General features: G+C 40.9%; 1 protein-coding gene across 1 annotated transcript; it reads left to right on the forward strand.

Moving 5' to 3' along the window:
- Positions 1-1,220: 1,220 nt before the first annotated feature.
- LOC131666722 (transcription factor Sox-21-B-like) lies at positions 1,221-12,813 on the forward strand. Its single transcript, XM_058939584.1, has 4 exons — positions 1,221-1,356; positions 1,504-1,992; positions 9,358-9,775; positions 9,991-12,813. The coding sequence occupies exons 2-4, from the start codon at positions 1,790-1,792 to the stop codon at positions 10,411-10,413; spliced, it is 1,044 nt and encodes a 347-aa protein (XP_058795567.1). The 5' UTR covers positions 1,221-1,356; positions 1,504-1,789; the 3' UTR covers positions 10,414-12,813.
- Positions 12,814-19,488: the final 6,675 nt, after the last annotated feature.

Consider the following 19,488-nt stretch of genomic DNA (forward strand, 5'->3'; position numbering starts at 1 on the left):
TCTCCCTCATGTTGATTCCTTAAAAATATTCATAGTTCATAATCTTGTTCAATATTATTATTGCATGTCACTTGTGATCCTAAATTATGGATTCTAAATTAATTAAAATTTATGCCAAATTTATTAATATTATTTTGAATTTAACAAAATCTATTAATCTTTTTACCTGAATTTTCCCAGGATCAAATAAAAAGTTATATACTGTTATATTCACCTGAAAAATCTCTGTCACTGAGATTATACTTAAACACCTGATTCATTTTTGAGGATTTCCGTGTCTGATTCAATTACTAAAGTCAGTAGTACTCAAATGAATTTTCTATCCATCTTAATGGCGTCATAATCTATAGATCTTTCGTCTAATCCAAACGTATTGTCATTTAAAAATTTGGGGCTTATCTTTACATTTTTCTATTACTTATGTTGCCGCAAATTTAATGCATGGAAAAATTCGTTATGTCATAAAATGGTACAGCATAAACCGTTCCAGAGAATTTAAGTACTATCAAGAGTGAAAAATGAATGAATAACGGCGAAACGTCAAAAAAGTATGCAACAAATGATACATTTCATCGTCGTGATTTTTAGGGATCTATTTTCGTTACACGGGTACTGCAAATAAATATTCGTAATTTAACAATATAAATAAATTTAACCATGCAAAGAAATTAGCGGGAAATTTTTTTATACAATAAACAATATTTTGACATACGATAAATAAACACGGCAGCATTCCATACAAATAAACGCTACTCTCGAAATCGAAAATTTCGATTATGAAAATTGAATATAATTAGAACTAGAATTCTTTGCAAGTATAGTACGTTTTTTAATCATAACTATTCCAATTTTTGAACTATTTTTCTCACAGTTAGTTGTATTGATGAATAAAGATAAGTACTATTTATTATAAATTTTTTTCTATATTTTCCATCAAAGGAAAGATATTTCGTTAAATTTTCGAAGTTAATTTGGTTTACATTTCGACTGCTCTGTGACAGTAAAAAAACGTTCAGTGATAAAACAAGGGTAGCATCTATATACAATACACGTGTGATATATGTAAACTCGCGAGTTGCTCACCTCCGCACCGTCACCTGTTGCACGTTGCGCCGCCATGCCATGTTCGTTCCGGCCAATCGCGAACCATGGAAAGATCCCATTGGTTGGCGCCCCACCCGCGCACAGCTACCCCGAAGAAGCCGGAGTCGAGCACGAGAGCGCACTGCGAGCCGAGTATCCGTCTTCGTCTCGTCGTATCAACGTCCGTGTCGACCTTTCAATTTTTGTTAATTACTGGAAGTGAATGGAAAAATGAAATATTTGTCGAGAAAGCTGCGTCGAGTATATATGAAGGTCAGTTTTATTTTAGATAAGCCATAGTTGAACAATAAACGATTCGTCCGCGCGCTAAATTTTCTTCTCTTTTCATTGGAACATTTATCAACAATACATTAAAGTTTTTTTTTCATTGCTCAATTCCTTCCTTTCGTGCATTTTCAGGCAAACACTTTCCTGAAGTGATTGTAGTTGGAATACTCCGAAAAGACTGAAAAAGAATCAGTGTGTTGATCGTGAATTGAATTTATAGGTGAAAAATAACGGTTGTATTTAGTGCGCTGTGACGCAAAAAAAACTGATTGGCATGATGGTATTGAGTGATCTTTCTACGTGCGGGTAATGAACGCGAAAAAATAGAGGCGTCACTATAAATTTAAAAGTGCTATCGTAGAAAAACATTGAATCAGTCACGTGCAATACTTCAGCTGAACGACAGGGACCGTCGAAGATGTCTTCAAAAAGTTTACACAACGAACACATAAAAAGACCTATGAATGCGTTCATGGTCTGGTCTCGCGGACAGCGGCGTAAAATGGCTCAAGAGCATCCGAAAATGCACAATTCCGAGATCTCAAAGAGGCTGGGTGCCGAGTGGAAACTTCTGAGTGAAGGCGAAAAACGACCGTTCATCGACGAAGCTAAACGATTGAGGTACGTACAATGTTTGTGGATAACGCCCTCGAGCTTCGTTTTCGAATGAGTTCATTGAGCGTTTCTCAAATTCTTTATCCTCTAATTCTTCCCGCGACTGTCGTCGCAATTATAATCAATTCACTTCGCGAAATTATTATCGAAATGATCGTTCGTGCGATTCTAAAATCTTACCTATACGGAGACGGATTTAATATTAAACTATTTTTAAAGTATTTTTCGAATATTTCTTCGTCCAATAAACAATTGACGGTGCCATTAGCGATGGAAAAAGTTAAGATAGGCGGGTCGCGCAACGAGAGCGAGAGAGTATGAAATTAGCGAGAGCAAATCGCGGGTTCGCGAAACGATCGAAAGACAAGAAGTGGGCAGGATCGCCGCGCCGATTAATCGGAGCGCCCGTCGTCCGGCTACTTCTCTTTGCGCCGTACGGCTAATTGCACTTTAGCTACCGGCCGAAGGCACTGGAGAGCGAAATTATTGCGTCGCGGCGCGCGAGAGGGGGCGTTGTCTCGCGAGAGCGAAAACAGGGATGGGGGAGAGAGGACAGCAGCGAATAAGCCCGCGGGCTAGCTCGTAATACCGCGCATTGTTGCCCAAGCCGCGGGCGTTTTGATGGCTGATCGCTCGCTGATCGTCCGCTTGTTTCTCGCTCTCGCTTTGCCCCCCCCTCCCCCTTTTTTGCCATCGATGAACTACCTACGCGCCCGTGTTTTTCTTTTTCTCTTTCTTTGTCGTTGCTCGCCACTTTTCACGCTCGAGCGAACTTAGCCGATTACGCGCACACCCTTGATGAATTTTCGTTTGATGTCTATCGTCGATTCAATCTCGACTGCAAAGGCTGTGTGCGCTAAGCTGGCAAATTGATTCAATCTGTTTAATTTAATATGAAAAATTGGTGCACATGTGTGCATCGGTTGGCAAATCATCACAACTACTTCTAATCATACTCTGTCGTCAAGACAAGGATCGACGAGAAAAATTGTGAAGTAACAGTTGTAAGAATGTATTCCTCAGGAGCCGTATATTTCACACAGCTCTAGTAGCATGCATTTCTATATTTTGATTCTCACACCCCGCAGTCTATCTAGTGCTCTAAGCCCGATATCGAGGCATAATAACAAGAGAAAGTAGGGATGGGGGGACTGCACGCAGAAAGGACGAGAGCCGAACGCGCGACTGTTGTGTTTATAAGCTTAGGGGTCTTCTTCATTGCCCACTATGAATATTTAATCACTGTTATGAGCTTATTTAGTCGACCTAAGTCCTCTCGTCGATTCCCATCGAATTATCGCTTTTATAAATACACGCCACGCCGACGGCTCGCCGTTTGTACAGACCTAAGCGTTTGGCGGCTGCTGTATATTTATTTTTGGGCACCGTAGAATACGCACGAGTACAGTCGTTTCAAAACGATTTTTCAGTCGGCGGCGAAAGAGATGATTTCAAATAATTTTTCTTTTCTTTCACTCGTCATTGGGGAGTACATATATTATGGACAGATCGGACGGTAAAGCCTGATCATGCCGAGCAGCCGAGGAAAAAGGAAGTGTATCGCACAAAGAATGAAGACGAAATTGGATATTTTGATTTCCACCCCACGATACTTTTCTATTCTCATTCGGTACGCGTGTGTGTACTTTAAGTCACACGCGGAGAGAAAGAGGAAAGAAAGCCATACAGCAAAATATATCTGTATGGACTCGGGGATCTCCTTTTATTCTCGAAGCTCGCGGGATTTTTCTCGCGCGCGATATCTGCCTCGCTTTCAGGAAGTCTGCGTTGCTGGCCGGAAATTGAAAAGACGCGCATTCGATTTTTCATGAAACAAAAAAAGAAGGGAAAAAGAGTAGAGGAAAAGTCCCCGAATCAAATATAGCCGGGCGCCAAGTGCGACAATCGGAGGATTGACAGAGAGAAAACAAAAGGCCGTGACGCTAATGAAAAGCTTCGAGCAAGGAAGCTCGAAAAGGAAAACCGATGGTTTATCTATCCTTCGTTGGCCGACGAAAAGATTGATGGACAAAGAGAAAGAAAAGCATGCAAATTTGAAAGGAAAAAGACAACTACACGGAGAAAGGGACGGCGGTATTGGAGGTTGCAAAAGCGATGAAAACGAGACTTTTTCTTTGCGCAAAGTATCGATCAATCGATTACAAAAATAAACATAGACTCTTTGAATAAAGATACGACGAGCCGTTGTAAACATTTACGCAGTCGCGTTTGGCGTGCGATATCTATTTTTCAATAAACACAATGTAAATTCGGTTTAGCCGAGCACAAATTAAATAAACGATAATGGTGTATTTATCGTGAAGTTGGCAGCGACGAGGAAAACAAAAATTGAAAATAATAAATGCAAGATCGGTGATAATTCAAGTGATGAGCGCGCGGGGCATCGACGCACAAATCAAATGAGTGATAATCCAGCTTTAGGCAAGCGGCCAGCAAAATATCCAAAAATTTATCGCCATCATCAAATTTATCGCAGCCCGCGCGTGTGTATGCGCCCTCGACGAAATAATGTCGCTAATCGGAGAAAGCCACGGGAACAACGGCGAGAGGGGGGGGGGGGGGCAGAGGAAAAAGTAACGCGTTCCATATAAGTTTGCATGCAAACGAGGCTTAAGCTTCTTAGGCGGTATGCACAACACGCGGGAGAAAAAAGGATGATGCGAGCGCGCAGAAGACAAGAGAGGATCCTCCCGGCGCCAAATCCATTTTTACGGGCGAGGAAGGTAAAAAGCGCTGGCACGATGATAAAGTCGTCACGCCACTGCCACTGGTCGCGCGTCTCTACCCTCTCCGACGTAATCTGTCCGGTGTGCTTTCTCTCTCGCTCGCGCGCGCGCCGCCGCCCGACGACTCACAATGTGGCCCTCGAGATAACAAATAAAGCCCCATTGTCGCAATTGTGTGGATTTAAAAGGATTTGCGCCTGCCCGCCCTGCCTGTTTGCCTCCCACCGCCCCTTTTCTTCCATTTCGCTCCTCCGACGCTGATGCTGCTGCTGCTGCCATTTGCTCGCTATACTTTTTTTGTTTCGACTTTTTGCCTCCTTTCCCGCGGCAATGAGGTGTTTACTCCACTTGAAATACGCGCGCCGCTGTATAGGATTCTTCGGGCTTGTGACCGCCAAGTGGATTGACAAACAAAAGTGTCCATTTTTTTTCTCTTTTTTATTGATCATTTTCATAAAAAGCTGCATCACTATAAATTAGCGATACATTTTATTCACACGCAGCAAAATCAGTTATTGGATTGAAAATAATACATCTTTTGTACTACAATACAACCTGGATATGAATTATTGTACATTAAAAGAATTATTGAATCTTGCAGAGCTCTTGAAAAAAATATGTATTTTGTATTATTCAAGTTTTACTCGAAATAAGAACTAATAATTGTCATCTAATAAAAATATGAATTTTTCATAATTTGAGAAATATCAAGTTAAGAAGTCACTGCTTGTGTTTTCTGAAATTGATAACGATGACGATCACGAATATAACAAAAGTAAAAAACTGCTTTTATGATGTAACATCACTAGGTCACATCGACTAATGAAGATCTTCTCGGCGAATGCCGTGGTCAAAAATTAATCTGCAATTAAAACAAATGCAAAGCAACCAAGCATATTCACAGCGATGAAACATACGCCCGATAATCTCGTGTGTTAATCGCCGGATGAAAAAAGACTTATCAAAATCGAAATAAAAGAAAAGAAGAAGCTTTGAAAGTAGTGCGGATGGCGAAACAATGAATTCAAATGGAATAACATGCGTGAAGAAAACATGCAGTAAAAAGTAATCACCGTGGACTCAAGCAGATTTCTATTATGGTGCGATGGCAACCCTTCGGACGAGACGTGAACGAACCCTCGTGATCAGTTTCGAGAGGCGCGTGCACGCCTTCAATTTTTCAACGAAACGCGTGCGCGCCGTCCCCTATGCACACACACACACACACACACACACACGCATATACACAGAGCGCCCATGTGGGTGTGATATCTCGACACCTTTCGCTGATTTCTGCTCAAAGCCCTTTTATTCGTCGCGCGCTGTGCTGACAGCTTTTATTGGTCATTTCAGTAATCGATATTGCAGCTTTCTTCTCGCGCTTATCATTTTAACAAATCATTACGCGAGCTGGCTGCAATTCTCTTGTCGAAATTGGATTGCGGCAACGCTCGTGGAATCATCGAAATTTAGAAAAACCCAGAGCTCGAATGTCAAAACGGTAGCTCTCGTTAATTTCTCTAAACGTTTATCTATGCACAACGGAAAGTCGACATAAGTCGCAAGAACAGGAGCAACGCGATCGTACGCGCAGTAAACAGCGAGGCAGGCAAAGAGTATAACTCGCGTATGCAAATCGAATTAGCCGATACGGAGCGTGCGAAAAGCATGGGCGACGAGCGACAGCGGCGGGGGGGAGGGGGGGGGGGGCAAATAGCGAGACAAAAGCGAACGCGCGAACAGAGGCGCGCAAGTGCGGACGACCTAGGGCAAAACTGGAGAGAAGAACGGAATAATAATTCTTGGACAATGTGTCGCCGGCAGATAGCACAAAGCGTAAATCAGCATAAACATTGCTAAAGCCTGCCTACCTCTCCCCACCGTCCCGCTGCACTTTGCTCTCGCCACAATAATTCAGCATAAATGCATAAACATCGGGGAGCCTACGTAATCTTTAGAAATTTGCTCGACGCGCGCTGCTCGCGCGATAAACCTGCAAAAGTGCGCTGCTAGTGCCTGCACGCGTATGCTACGCGCGAGGATCATCCCCGTGGTGCGCACTGCCGTGTAGCGCACGCTTGTTTTTTTTTTTTTTTTTTTTTTTTTCGACGCCTTTGCCTTTTATTTAGTGTTCGCGGGCCAGCCGATGAGAATTGATGGCTTATATATGTGCGCGAGAATGTGGCGCGCTTTGGAATAAATACGTCAGAGATAAACGTGGTAAAATATTGAAATGCAATGTTGAACAATGTGAAGAAGAGGGAAAAAAAAAGTTGAATCGTCAAATCGAAAAAGACGCGAATCTGTGTCAGCGCAAACGTTCGCGTTTACTTTCGCGTCGAAATAAAGTAAAATATAGACTAAAAAGCAGCAAGGCGAACAAAATATTTGGCCCAGCGTGCAAGCAAACGTATAGATAATACTTTCATAAGGCGCGAGAAAGAAAAAGAATTTTTCGACTTCTTGTCTCCATTCTATTCTTTTTATCGCTCGGGAAAGGGAGAAGAAAGAAGAAAAAGGAGCCGAATAAAAGAAGTGTAAGATATACGCACGAACATGGTCGAGGGAGGTTATACATATACGTATATATACACATAATGGGGCATTATGCACCCGAGATATCAACGGAAAAAAAAAGAGCGCGCGCGCGCGACGACGGCGACGACGACGACGTCCGGTGCGCGTTTTGTGTGTACAAGATATTTACAACAAATAGCTCCGCTCGTCTTTCTTTCTCGCGTGCGAGGTTTTATCGGGCAGCGAAAGACGAAGAGCGCGATAAAAGGGAGAAGAAACGCTTTATTATCTACTGATGTTTGATTTCGTACGAGACACCTTTGCCACCTTGTGCCACGTTTGTTTCATGCATGACCAGGACGCGCCGTCGCTATCTTGCGAACAGTGCAATCTTTTATTGTCTTCACTTTGATTACTTCCTGGTAAATTTTATTTGACGGCATTACGTTTACGGTGATTGCAGTTTTTGCAAATGAAAAGATTCGAGCCAAAGTTAAAGTTTATAAATGTGCTTCAAAAATATTTTTACCGTTACTTTACTTCGTGCACATTTCTCATCTATATATCACAGCATTTTCATTTAAGATTACCCGATTTGCACTATTGATAAGCTTCAAATTGAATGTTAAAAAAAATACGAGTTTACTAACTTGTTACAATATTTACAAATTAATTTGTAGTAATCGCTTACAAAATTAAATTATTGCAGTAAATACCCAATGGACATTGAACATGCAGTAACGAAATTCATAATTAAAATTAGAAGATAGCATTTTTTTTAATGACAAAATATTGTTGCTTTTTTCTTGAAACTATAACTAAAAAGAAAGAATTTGAAACGGAGAGTGACAAGAGTAAATTTATGGATTTGCAAAGTAAACATTGAAATAAAATGCTGTTCAAAAGAATATTAACCTCCATAAGGGAAAACTTACTTGTTTAAGATAAAGTTGATCTTATAAAGATGTGCAAACATCAAGTAAATTTTTTCGCTAAATCTATTTATATTTTAAAAATGATGATTCAATATAAAGCAATTCGGTGTGAATTCCGAAGATAATACAAGAATTTCATTCATTGACTCGCACCGTTCACGAGAAAAAATGACATTTGAAGTCTCAAAAACTAGAATAAACAGTCGACAACAGACTCCATTTAACTGACCGAAGATAACGAAAAAAATAGAATATCGATAGAATGTAACACTGGACTATTATCGACAGTAAGGTTAGTGTCAGCTTTGTTCACTCTTCGAAAGAGAGAAGTGCCCTTGAGGCATGTAACACCTCGAACTCAGACAAGAGATATCTATTTGCGTAAGCGCTTAGGCCTATCAGCGTTTGACGGCCATCCCCGACGTCAGATAACAAGTATATGTGCTACCCACACGTACACACGAGTACAAACCGACATTTGTTGTTCTTTCTCTCGAGGGCTTTATATTCTCGGCTTGAAAAAAATAAAATAACGAAAATCCGCGATAACGCTGGCAGGTATACCTGCGTCGGTGATAAGAAGTTGCTGACGGTCGCCCCAGTGAGAGCAGTGAAATTTCTCGGAAACGCGTAATCTCGCGTATTTGGGGAGAAGAGGCGCATCGCGCGAATGATACGCTTTTTACCCGGCAAAGTCAAATAGAAGAAGAGAAAAAGGAAAAGACGAAACGGGCTGCCTTATCTCGCTCCGTGCGCACTGCGACAATTCTCGCTGTTGTTCGGCCGACAATGGTTCCATAGCGCCTTCGCTCTTGATGGCATTTTGACAATAATTTTTCGCGCTCTTATCTTTTCGTGATATTACAATTTCGCTCTATTCAGTGATTTTTATAGCTTCGCTGAGTTATAGATAGGCGATTGTGAATCCACAAATCAATGCCAATCACACGGGAAATTTCAATTCTCTTATTATAGCAACTTTCATGTCATTGCCAGTGACTTCAATGCGTAATATTTTCACGTACACTTTACTTCAATATATAATAACAGAAGTGAACCGTCTCGCTCTCTGAAATCTTAAAAAGTTCACCGCCTCCCGCGCCCTCGTACGTACAATCGCTCCGAATAACGCCATTAGCCGTAAACTATCACGCTATAACATTCGGTTTCAGGGCGCTGCACATGAAGGAGCACCCGGACTACAAGTATCGCCCTCGACGGAAGCCCAAGTCCGTCATCAAGAAAGAAAACAAATTCGGTTTTGGACTCTCGCCCCTCAACATGCCAAGCAACGAACATCACAATCATCTGAGTACGATATCACGAGGCTTATTAGGTCCACCGCTGGGTACACCAAGCCTCGGCAATCATCCACTCATACAGCACGCGGAAGACCTTAAAATCCCGAGGTTTTTCCACCCCTTTCCTTATCATCTCTATCCAATACAACATAAAATTGGCGAAGACTTCAACGGTGGCAAGCTCGCAGCTGATTTGGCCTTTCAAGCACTGTACGGGTCGGGAGGAAGCTTTTACTCGAACCCGCAGGGAGTTGCGTGGCCTGGACTCACAGCACCGAACTGCTTGCAGGTTAATATTTCGTTACGTTATTCAACGTTGTTAAAAAAAGATATTCAAAAATAAGCTGTCATTCTTAATTTAGAAACCAAATTTGTCGTTTAAGCAATACAACACAGTGAAAATATTTGTCGTACTGTGTAGTGATGATTATTTTAGTCACTTTTACTCGTGTTAGCAAAATATTGTCTTAATATTCATGATAATGTCTGAATCTGTGTGTCCAGGTGAATTGCGGTTGCCCAAGTCCCACGAAAGACGTGAAAAGGCCAAGTTTCCTACCAGGTAAACCAGAAGACCGTCCGTTTCCAAGTCCGGCGCGAGCGGAGGACGACCGCTTCAGTTTAGAAAGCAAGGATTCCAAAGACTTTCGTAAATTCAGCGACGACTCATTCGAAGCATCGACAGAGCGAGCCGCGCTAGCCCAAGATCACGACGACAAGTCCGAGGACCGTTACTCGACCACGTCTTCCTCGTCGCCCATCATTGTCGAGAAATCCGAGATGAAACCAGCGATACCCAGACCGATCAATCCACCGACAACAACGATGACGACAACGACGACGATATCATCAGCCTCGCCAAAACCGCTGACTAACTTCTCCGTTCAGAGTCTCGCGGCAAGTTCACCTCGCAGTCATGTCATATGAAGACCGCTTCCGGTTCTCCCGGACCTGCGGGGGAACCAGCTCGCTTGGGGTAACGTTAGCGCCGACTGGTGGCGACAAGTACCACCCATACTTTCGCCTATTCCTGCCCAACTGGCTGCCACCAATCTGACCACCACGAGGAACCTTGAGGAGAGCGCAAGACCGTCGTCCGTTGCCAGCGTTCAGTAAAATATGTCGAGTGAGTTTATTTTGCGAAAGCGTTGTGATTTATATTTGCTGTTTAAGTAGGTACAGATTTGTGCAAGTTTTTCTTTTCGAAGGCGAGCGATATATTTCGAAACAATAACTATATCGATATTCGGACATTTATAACAAAATAATAATTTTATCTGCAGAAATTCTTACAAAAGTAATGAAATGAGATTTTAACAGGAATGCAATTTCGCTTTGACTTTGGTAAAACAAAATTGTGTCGGGCATAAGTTTCCTTTGAATTCGACAGTGAATAGATTCTATTTTACTTTTATCGTATTATTCCCGTGTATGAGGTTCCTTATTCATATACCATATCGCTTTTACGTTCAAATCCAATGCATTTCTCATCACACACATCGATTACGATGCAATCTCGCTCAAATTACAAAGTCCCAAGTTTGCCAGCCATGTGAAATCCCCGCGACTTGGAGCCGTTTTCAAATTGAAACGAGCCATCGAGCACGAGCGCAAAACCTTAAAAAAAGGTACACGTGTGGGCGTAAATAGAATCCAGGAGCCAAAAAAGAGCGACAATTTTTTGGTCATTAAGCACGAAAATGAGTCGTGAACGTGCGCTTTTTTTTTTCTTTCTCCTCTCTGTCGCTCTGGAGAAGAAAAAAAAATGGCATTTCCCTTTCCGCATGAAAAGGAGAAGGGAACTAGGCGAAAAAGCGGAGGAGAGAAAGAGCTACCGTTCGGGAAAAGTTTCTCGAGAGAGGGGGGGCGGGGAGAGAGAGAGAGAGAGAGAGAGAGAGAGAGAGGATTGAATCGATATGACACGCGCGCCGTCAGAAAATCCCTACAAAGCGCGCCGACGTCCAATTTTGATGAGATAACCAAAACATATTATGCTCGCGCTAAACTATCCAAACATACACACACGCGCGCGGACTTATTTTCCCTTCTGCCTCTGCGTGCAGCGCGTGCTCGGGCAAAAAAGCCCGTGGAGTTGCAAATCTCCGGAGCCGCCTTTAGGCGAGCGACCATGCGAAATAAGCCTCGTTGCCGACGGCGCGCCCGCCCGCGGCTCTCTGCTCGAGTCTCGGTTACGTTATATGCGCACTGCTTCAATACCACGTACTCCGCGGAATTACATTGCCGCGTTTGGCTTTCCGATTGATAGCAATGCGAATTCATTGCATACGTGTTTAGGCTTCTCGACGGCATTTCATTCTCATTGCTTTCGGATGCTCTCATTTAATTAGGTTTTACTTGGATGCTTAGATGCCGATTCGGTAAAAAACGACGAAAATCAATGGTTTCATAGTGAAATTATGATGGCGCGTTCAACTTTCGATCGAAATATGCAATGCGCACGTGGCACTTGCACGAATCCTTACCGAAATCATACAATTTATGATTCTTTTTTTATTTATACAGCAATGACGATTTGAACTTCTGATATGTTCGTTTTATATTTTACATCTATTACTAAGCAAAATACAACTCTAACATATCAAATTTAACCAAATGTTGACATTATTTAGCTAAACATTTCAATTTTAACGATAGTAATGTAAAATTTGATTAATTTCAATTATAGGAAATTATGTTATGAAACATATTGTTTATGTTCATTCTATTATTTGTTTTTTAGTAAGTATAGTTGCTTTTGTATTTTTTATTACAAAAGATTACAATTTTAGAATAATGAAAATGTGCTTATGTCGAATAATTATTTTTATTGTATTGTTACATTGTTTATTTACGTTACTGTTATTTTTATGTTGGTTAGATAAAAAAACCAATAAGAACATTAAAAGAATAAAAATGTAAAGTAGTCCAAATTCTGTGATCTACAATAAAATATCGTAGGATTTCAAGTGAAATAACAATTACTGAACGATTGTAAAAAAAAGTTTCAATGTAAGTTATCTCGAAAAGCGTAAAAAGTTTCAAATAGTTTTTATTGTTGCGCTTGCAATCATCGTTAGCGTAATAAATTATCTCATCCATGAAATCGATTATCGTTAATAAACAAAAGAATAGTTGCACTGTAGTATTGGCATATGGCAAGAAAGCGACAACAAAAAAATGAATGTAATCATATTAGCACATACTCGTCTACTCTGAAGTTCTCTCTCCATCGATCCATAACTACCATCACAAATTAGAACTGTAATTGTTAAATATCATTCGTGACGTTCCTCTGTAAAATACATTAACTCTGTAAATAAATTTTGAACTGAAATAGATCATTAAATGACTTATTTACTTGACAAGCTAATCCTCTCAAGTGAGGTACTTATTGTTCTATTCTAATCGTTATTAAAAATAAATGTTATAATTTTCAATTATCTTTTATCACTTTGAGTACTTGTTATCTCAACATTTATAACTGTGAACGCTGAGGATCACTATGCTTCTATATTCGTGTGACAGAGTTTAATTGGCGGTTTCGTCGACAGCCTCGTTACTCACATTATATCCATAGCGACGAACGGGCATAAATCGACTGAGCATAAACTGCTCGCTTGCTCCACACGGAAATGGATGTAATCACAGAGAGAGAGAGAGAGAGAGAGAGAGAGAGAGAGGCGAGATAACAGGATCGAAACTCGCGTAATTCTCCAAGGTGTTCACTCAGCAGTGTAAACAATTTCAACTTGACTAATTAATTCAAAGGTAAGTGATCTTTGGTGCGTTCGGCTAATGCCGACAACGCTGACAAGTTTGTAAGTTGCTCGTTAACGAACATCTTCAAATACGCCCTAATCAGAATTGTTGAATTCGCGATGAGAGACGAGGATAAGAGATTTATTCTCGAACGAGCTACCGTTCAAGCATCGAACGAATCGAAGGTTGGCGACGCTGGGTTGGTAAAGCAAAAGGTAATTAGAGTCCGCGCGAAGATGTGAAAATAAGCGCATCAAGAAAACAAGAGGTCTCGCGAACGCGCCCGGTGTAAAGATCGCGTGCCCTGGTAGAAGTAAGGAGCCCTCCCCCCTCCCTTCCCGCCTCCGTGTTTTATTTCTGATAGCGTCGGGGCGCGCGAGACATTATCGCTACCGCAAAAGACCCTTTCTTCCCCCATAAAGGCAATCACGCGCTTTCTCCGTGGCGAGATAACACCAGAATGGAGAATAGCGCTACGCCGCACGCTCTCCAGCTTCCCATCTCCTCTCTCCCTCTCTCTTCCTCTCTCTTTCTCTTTCTTCCTTTCTTTCAAGAGAAAGACAGAGAGGAACTCTATCGCGTCGTTTTTAAAGTCCTATAACTGCGTATGAAGAGGCGCCAACCGATTTTCCAGTCTTCAATTTTTTTATACGTCGCACTTATCCGATCTCTCTGTCTCTCTCTCTCTCTCTCTCCCTTTTTGCCGCGGTGAGCATTTATTCTTGAGATTCTGATTGTCTTCTCAAGAGTCACGCGTCTTTTTGGATTTTATTGTTATTCGTTAATTATCAACTTGATATACCGGCACAATCCCATCGTACTTTGTGACATTGCTAATCTATACAGCGATTTGCAGTTACGAAAACAGCGCACGCATAAATCGGCAATTGCATCTTAACTCGTAGAGAGAGAGAGAGAGAGAGAGAGAGAGAGAGAGATAGAGAGAGAGAGAGAGAGGCGGCTCTCAATTTTACGGGGGGGGGGCATCCTTATCTTGGTCCGGCACCAGGGCGTCTTCGCTCACAGCACGGGGGCGAGCTCTGCCAACGAGGACATTCTTCGGTTACAATGCCACCTACAATCGAGCCCCGAGCACTTCCGCGCATACCAATGGAGTGCGAGCTCCACTTCTCCCTTTCTTTCTATCGCCGAGCTACCACTGTGCGTTCGGAAGATCAAGCGATGAGAGGGACTGACGCTCGCGTACGCGGACTGCTAAATTTTCGCGCGCTGTCTCTTATTTTTTTTCTTGATCATTTTATGGTCACACTTTTGAGTTTGTAGTACGCGTAGTAACTGCTTGCGAATATTTCATTCGGAGCAATCAGAATTGGTAAGGTCGAATAAGTCAATTACGTCTCTCGCTCTGACGTAACATTTGGAACGAATATTTTTACGCCATTCGAAATTGTCGATATTATTTTGCACGCAACCGAAGCTTATCGTTTTCTGTTCCATCGAAATAGAGCTCGTAACAACGGTGATCGATACTTTCGCAGCACGAGCGAACATTAGTTATTGATAAAATAGTACACGTACACGTTTATCGAAAAACACAATTTCTAAAAGTTTTTCATAGAAACAGCCTAAGATCGCAGTGTCGCTCGGAAACTAATACAATGACACGAACAATGCGTTATTCTTGGTATGATTGTATTAACTACCAAATTATCGCAACACAAATGTCATAATTGCAGTACTCGAGCGTCACCGATAAACTCCCGTGGGTACAAATGAAAAGGGATGAATTTCGGTCAAAGGCATTCACGAGCCGCTTTATCCTCGCATAAGCTCATTGTGTTCTATTCGTTTACTCTTTGTTGTCCGCGATTCGTGTGCCTTATCAATTACGCAGAATTTTCATTTGCAATTTATTTTTCCGTTATAAGATCAACTCTCAACGGCATCGACCGACCGTGCTCCGCTAAACTCATTTGCTATCCTGCGGTTTAACATCGTCAATTTCTTTTCAAGTTTTTTTCTTTTTCATTTTGCCAATGCTTCTTGCATTACTTATCCGTAGTTTTCATTTGTACTGCACGACGATTTGCAAATTATTTTGCACGCGTTCGAGCTGCTGCGCTTTGAGATAGACATTCATCGCGAAAAAACGTGGCCTACTTTAGATAACGGCGTTAATGCATCCGAGCGTCGCAACTTTAATCCCGTAAACTTTTTGTCTTTTTCGCCTGCTCTTTCCAGCCCGATCTGGCGTACACATCACCGCGGCTTTGTCTCAGTAACACCCCCTTTTTCCCTCTCTCGCATTGAAAGTTTTGAGTGGGCGTCGACACAATGAAGCACATTCAGACGAGGGCGCGCTGCCCGACAACCGCGTTACCCGTAGACAAACCCGAAATCATGCGGGGCTATTGGCCTATACCGGATCCGATTATGCCCGAGTAATCAACGAAAAATAGAAGTCGACAAGAGGCTGCGATGTGATACGCATCCAATGGCTTGCTCATATTTCCGCGAAACGCGGCTGCTTCAACTCTCTGCGCTGGCGCGTTCATTTTCTTTTCACCCGGAGGTGATTGCGTGCTCTGATTATTGAATGAAACCGCATTCGGAATGTCGATGCAGCTTCAAACCTGATTTATTGTCGTGGAATTGAAGTTGGTCAGTGGGCGGATCATCAAATATATTTATGTTTGCACTTGTGTACAAAACGCTCGTAAGAGTAGAAGAGCATTTTTCTGCCACCCAAAACATTTTCTAAACTTATTAAAATTATAATTCACTGTGAATATACGAATCCACAAATAATCAGGCACGATTAATTAAGCCGCATGTAATTTTTCCCCAAAAAATTAAAAAAAAAAACAATCCTAAATAAAAGAAATCCAGATTTTATGAGTCCGTCTCTGTCTTGCAAGAGCACATTGTTTCGAACTAGCCGACCAGGTTGATCAGCATATTGAGATACAAACAAAAAAATTACGAATGCGGAAAATGACTTAATCCGCAGGGAAGAAGCTTTCCGTGGCATCGAAAAGGCGATTCATGGACTGGAGCGCGATGAGCGGTATTAAAGTCGGCGCGAAGTCGCTTAATTAGGAGACGTCGGAGCTTTTGCGCTGGAGAGGGAGAGAGAGAGAGAGAGAGAGCGGTGCTTGCGAGAACCATGGGGCTGGCTGGAGTGTTCATTGTCCGGCAATGTTGACTTCCGGCGCCGCCCCGTTCGCAGCTCTCTGATTGTTTCATTGTTTCCGACCCCACTGTCGAATGCCACCGCGCTGAATGGCATTATTGTTATTTCAGCGCCGACCTACACACCTGCATCCTACAATCGCCATGGCACAACGACGCTTATATTTCGCTCACGACTTTCTCTCTCGCCCACTTTTTCTCCCATTTGGAGCTTCGCTACGTGCTCAGCGGGTGTAGCAACAAACTAAAGATATTATATGTTTCTCGTTTCATATCGATAAAAAAAAGAGGAAAAATCAATCGCGACACTTTCATTCACTTACATATTTTTACGTTACATAAGTATTTTTATGTACGGTAAATTTGAATAATTAAATATAAGATAGTTCAGTGTAATAAAAAAAGTCATCGCTCCTTATTCTTTTCATAGTTATTATTTAATAAGCTTTGGGAAAAGCAGTTGTTAAAACATTTATGAATATGTATTTCATATGCGAAATGCACTAAAAGAATATGAAGACTACCACAACTTCTAGTGTTGGGTTTATCCATTAGATTGTCAATAAATATTTTATTTTACGTTGTATTGATGTTATTAATATTTATTGATATAATAAAAAGCCCAGAAATAACAAAAGTGAGACATCCTGAAATCATAACTGGCTGACCGGACATGACCACTTACACTGTGAAACAAGTTGAATACAATGGTGCAAGCAATGAAACTTTACTTCGTACTGTATATTATTTCTTATATGTCTTGCATGAGATCTAGGAAAGAGCAAAATCTGTGAAAAGCCAACCAGTATGTTTTGATCCATTGCAGTTATAATGAAGTAACGCTACGATGAATTCGCTCTCTGGATAAAAAAAAAATGGATCGTTATTGAACATCGCAATTTGCAATTACAATGTCGACAATGTCAGTAAGAAATCTCTGTTAAACGACTGAGTCAGCCGTTGCAATCGAGAGCAATTAATTCGGGTCTGCGTAAACGAGGGCATTTTCATTTTCGCTGATGATTCGCGCGCGCTGCGGAGAATAATCTGTCTTAAATAAGCTCGCGCCAGGGTTGAATCGCGTTTCTCATTCTCCTCGGCGATTCTCGCTCCATTTTCATTTTTGCCGCGCTAATCTCACCGTCCCGAGGCTGAGTATTTTCTTTGAGGCCTCTTCATCGGTTTTCTGTAAGAGGGCCGGTTTATAACTGCAGAGATAAGCCAATTATCTTATAGCTTTGCGGTAAAGCCAAGAAGATTCAATTACAGAAGCTTGCCGCTGCAAATTTGAAAACATGAATTGTGTGGTATTAAGTGTTGCCTCGATTCCGACATAAGCCTAGAGTACTTTTTTCTCGCTGAATGTTGCGAGAAACATTTCATTCGTTGAAAATCGTTGATACAAATTTAACAACATTTGAAAAATGAGCTCGCAATGTATGTTTTCCATACACAATCTTCGGTTACTTTCATTGTTCAAGATAGAAAATCAGGAGAAACACGCAGGTTGCCAGCATACTTTTTCACGGATGAACTAGTTGGTGACACTCGCAACGAATAATCACCAATTTATATATTTCAACATTGGGCATTTATGGAACATTATGAACAAATTAAGAGTTAAGCTATGTATCTTACAAGTCATCAGATTACCGATATATCAGGAATTGCTTAAATTAATCAAGTTTGTTATAATATAATTGATTCAACTAGTATTTTTTATCGAATGTTTTTTAAAACTTAACACGCAAAACACCGACACGTTTGAAAAGAAAGTTTATCCTTCATTGTCTTTTGAATGGCATTGCATTTTTGAAGGCGTGCTGGTGTTGAAAAAGCTCTTTTCTTTCACGCCGGCTCAAAAACTCATGCGCCGCTGGATACGCAGTGCCATTGAGCATAATGGAATATCGCGACACCAACAAAAGACGGATTTGTCAGTCACGCCTATGCATTCACATTAGAGTTGCTCGACGCGACAGTTTTTCCCTACACGCGCGTCCTTATGACGAGCATGTCGTAATGTCGGTGAACAGAATGGAAAACAGTGTGCGCGCGTAAAAATGAAAAAGATATACGGCCAGCGACTCCACGATGTGTATTATGTGAGCCAGCTTTTCTTAAAATCGTATCATTGGCATGGTGCATCTCGTTTCAAAAGGGAATCCGCGAAACGTTCACAGCTATGCTAAAAAAGAGTGTGACATTATGTTGGAATTTGAATGACAAAAATGTTAGTTGAAGTGTGTCATTATGAGTATTTAAGAAAATGTTACGAAGTTAATTATAGTAAATTATTAAAATTATACATTCATCAATAGATCCAAACACTGAGCGAATTTACTCTTTACAAGTTTGCTGCTTTTATTTCTTACATTTGGTGACTGAATAAAAAATTACGTGATAAATTTTTACGTGATAAAATCTCACAAAGATGTGAATATCAAAAAACATGAAAAATCTTTTTTTGAAAGACCACAAGCTATGACAGAGATGTCCTTAGTTAGTACTAAACTTTCGTTCTACTGATCCGATATATAGAAAAGTAAAAGATTTCAGGAGGAGCTAATATGCATTCCAAAGCCAGTCTAATAACTCGCATGATTGTGAAAAGTGACTTAGGAATTTTGAATTCACTACAAGTGTAATAAGAATAAAACCTCAAAAGTGCTAAAAGCGAAAACTAATTTTTATAACTGCTGTAATAATTATTTCCTATTTTATGCGACATGCGTGAGTATATGAAGTATGGATTTTCTGAAAATAAAAAATTAAGGATTATAAAATCTAGTACCATATTTTTTCCTCATTAATGATAATAAAATCGATTTTTAAAAAGGTCAGCTCTTGGTAAATCGGTTTTTTAATTGTTATTTTTTGTCGGTTTTTGTCGAAACATTGAGTTGACGAAGTAAGTTCATTCTACTGATTTTCACACAAAAATTAGTGGTCAAACATTAATATTAATGGACTAAGTTATTTTGATGGTTAGTTATTTACCGAGGGCTGACCTTTTAAAAATCGATTTTATTATAATGAATGTGAAGAATTAAGGTACAATAAACATTTTGAAATTTATTCGCGAGCGCT

This window comes from Phymastichus coffea, unplaced genomic scaffold (genome assembly GCF_024137745.1).
Source record: "Phymastichus coffea isolate CEN01 unplaced genomic scaffold, Cenicafe_Pcof_1.1 PCOF00060, whole genome shotgun sequence".
Taxonomy (NCBI): Eukaryota; Metazoa; Arthropoda; class Insecta; order Hymenoptera; family Eulophidae; genus Phymastichus; species Phymastichus coffea.

Coding starts and splice junctions, on each gene's coding strand:
- LOC131666722 (XM_058939584.1), top strand. CDS start 1,790: ATGTCTTCAAAAAGTTTACACAACGAACACATAAAAAGACCTATGAAT. Junction 1,993..9,357: donor GACGAAGCTAAACGATTGAG/GTACGTACAATG, acceptor ATTCGGTTTCAG/GGCGCTGCACATGAAGGAGC. Junction 9,776..9,990: donor CAGCACCGAACTGCTTGCAG/GTTAATATTTCG, acceptor CTGTGTGTCCAG/GTGAATTGCGGTTGCCCAAG.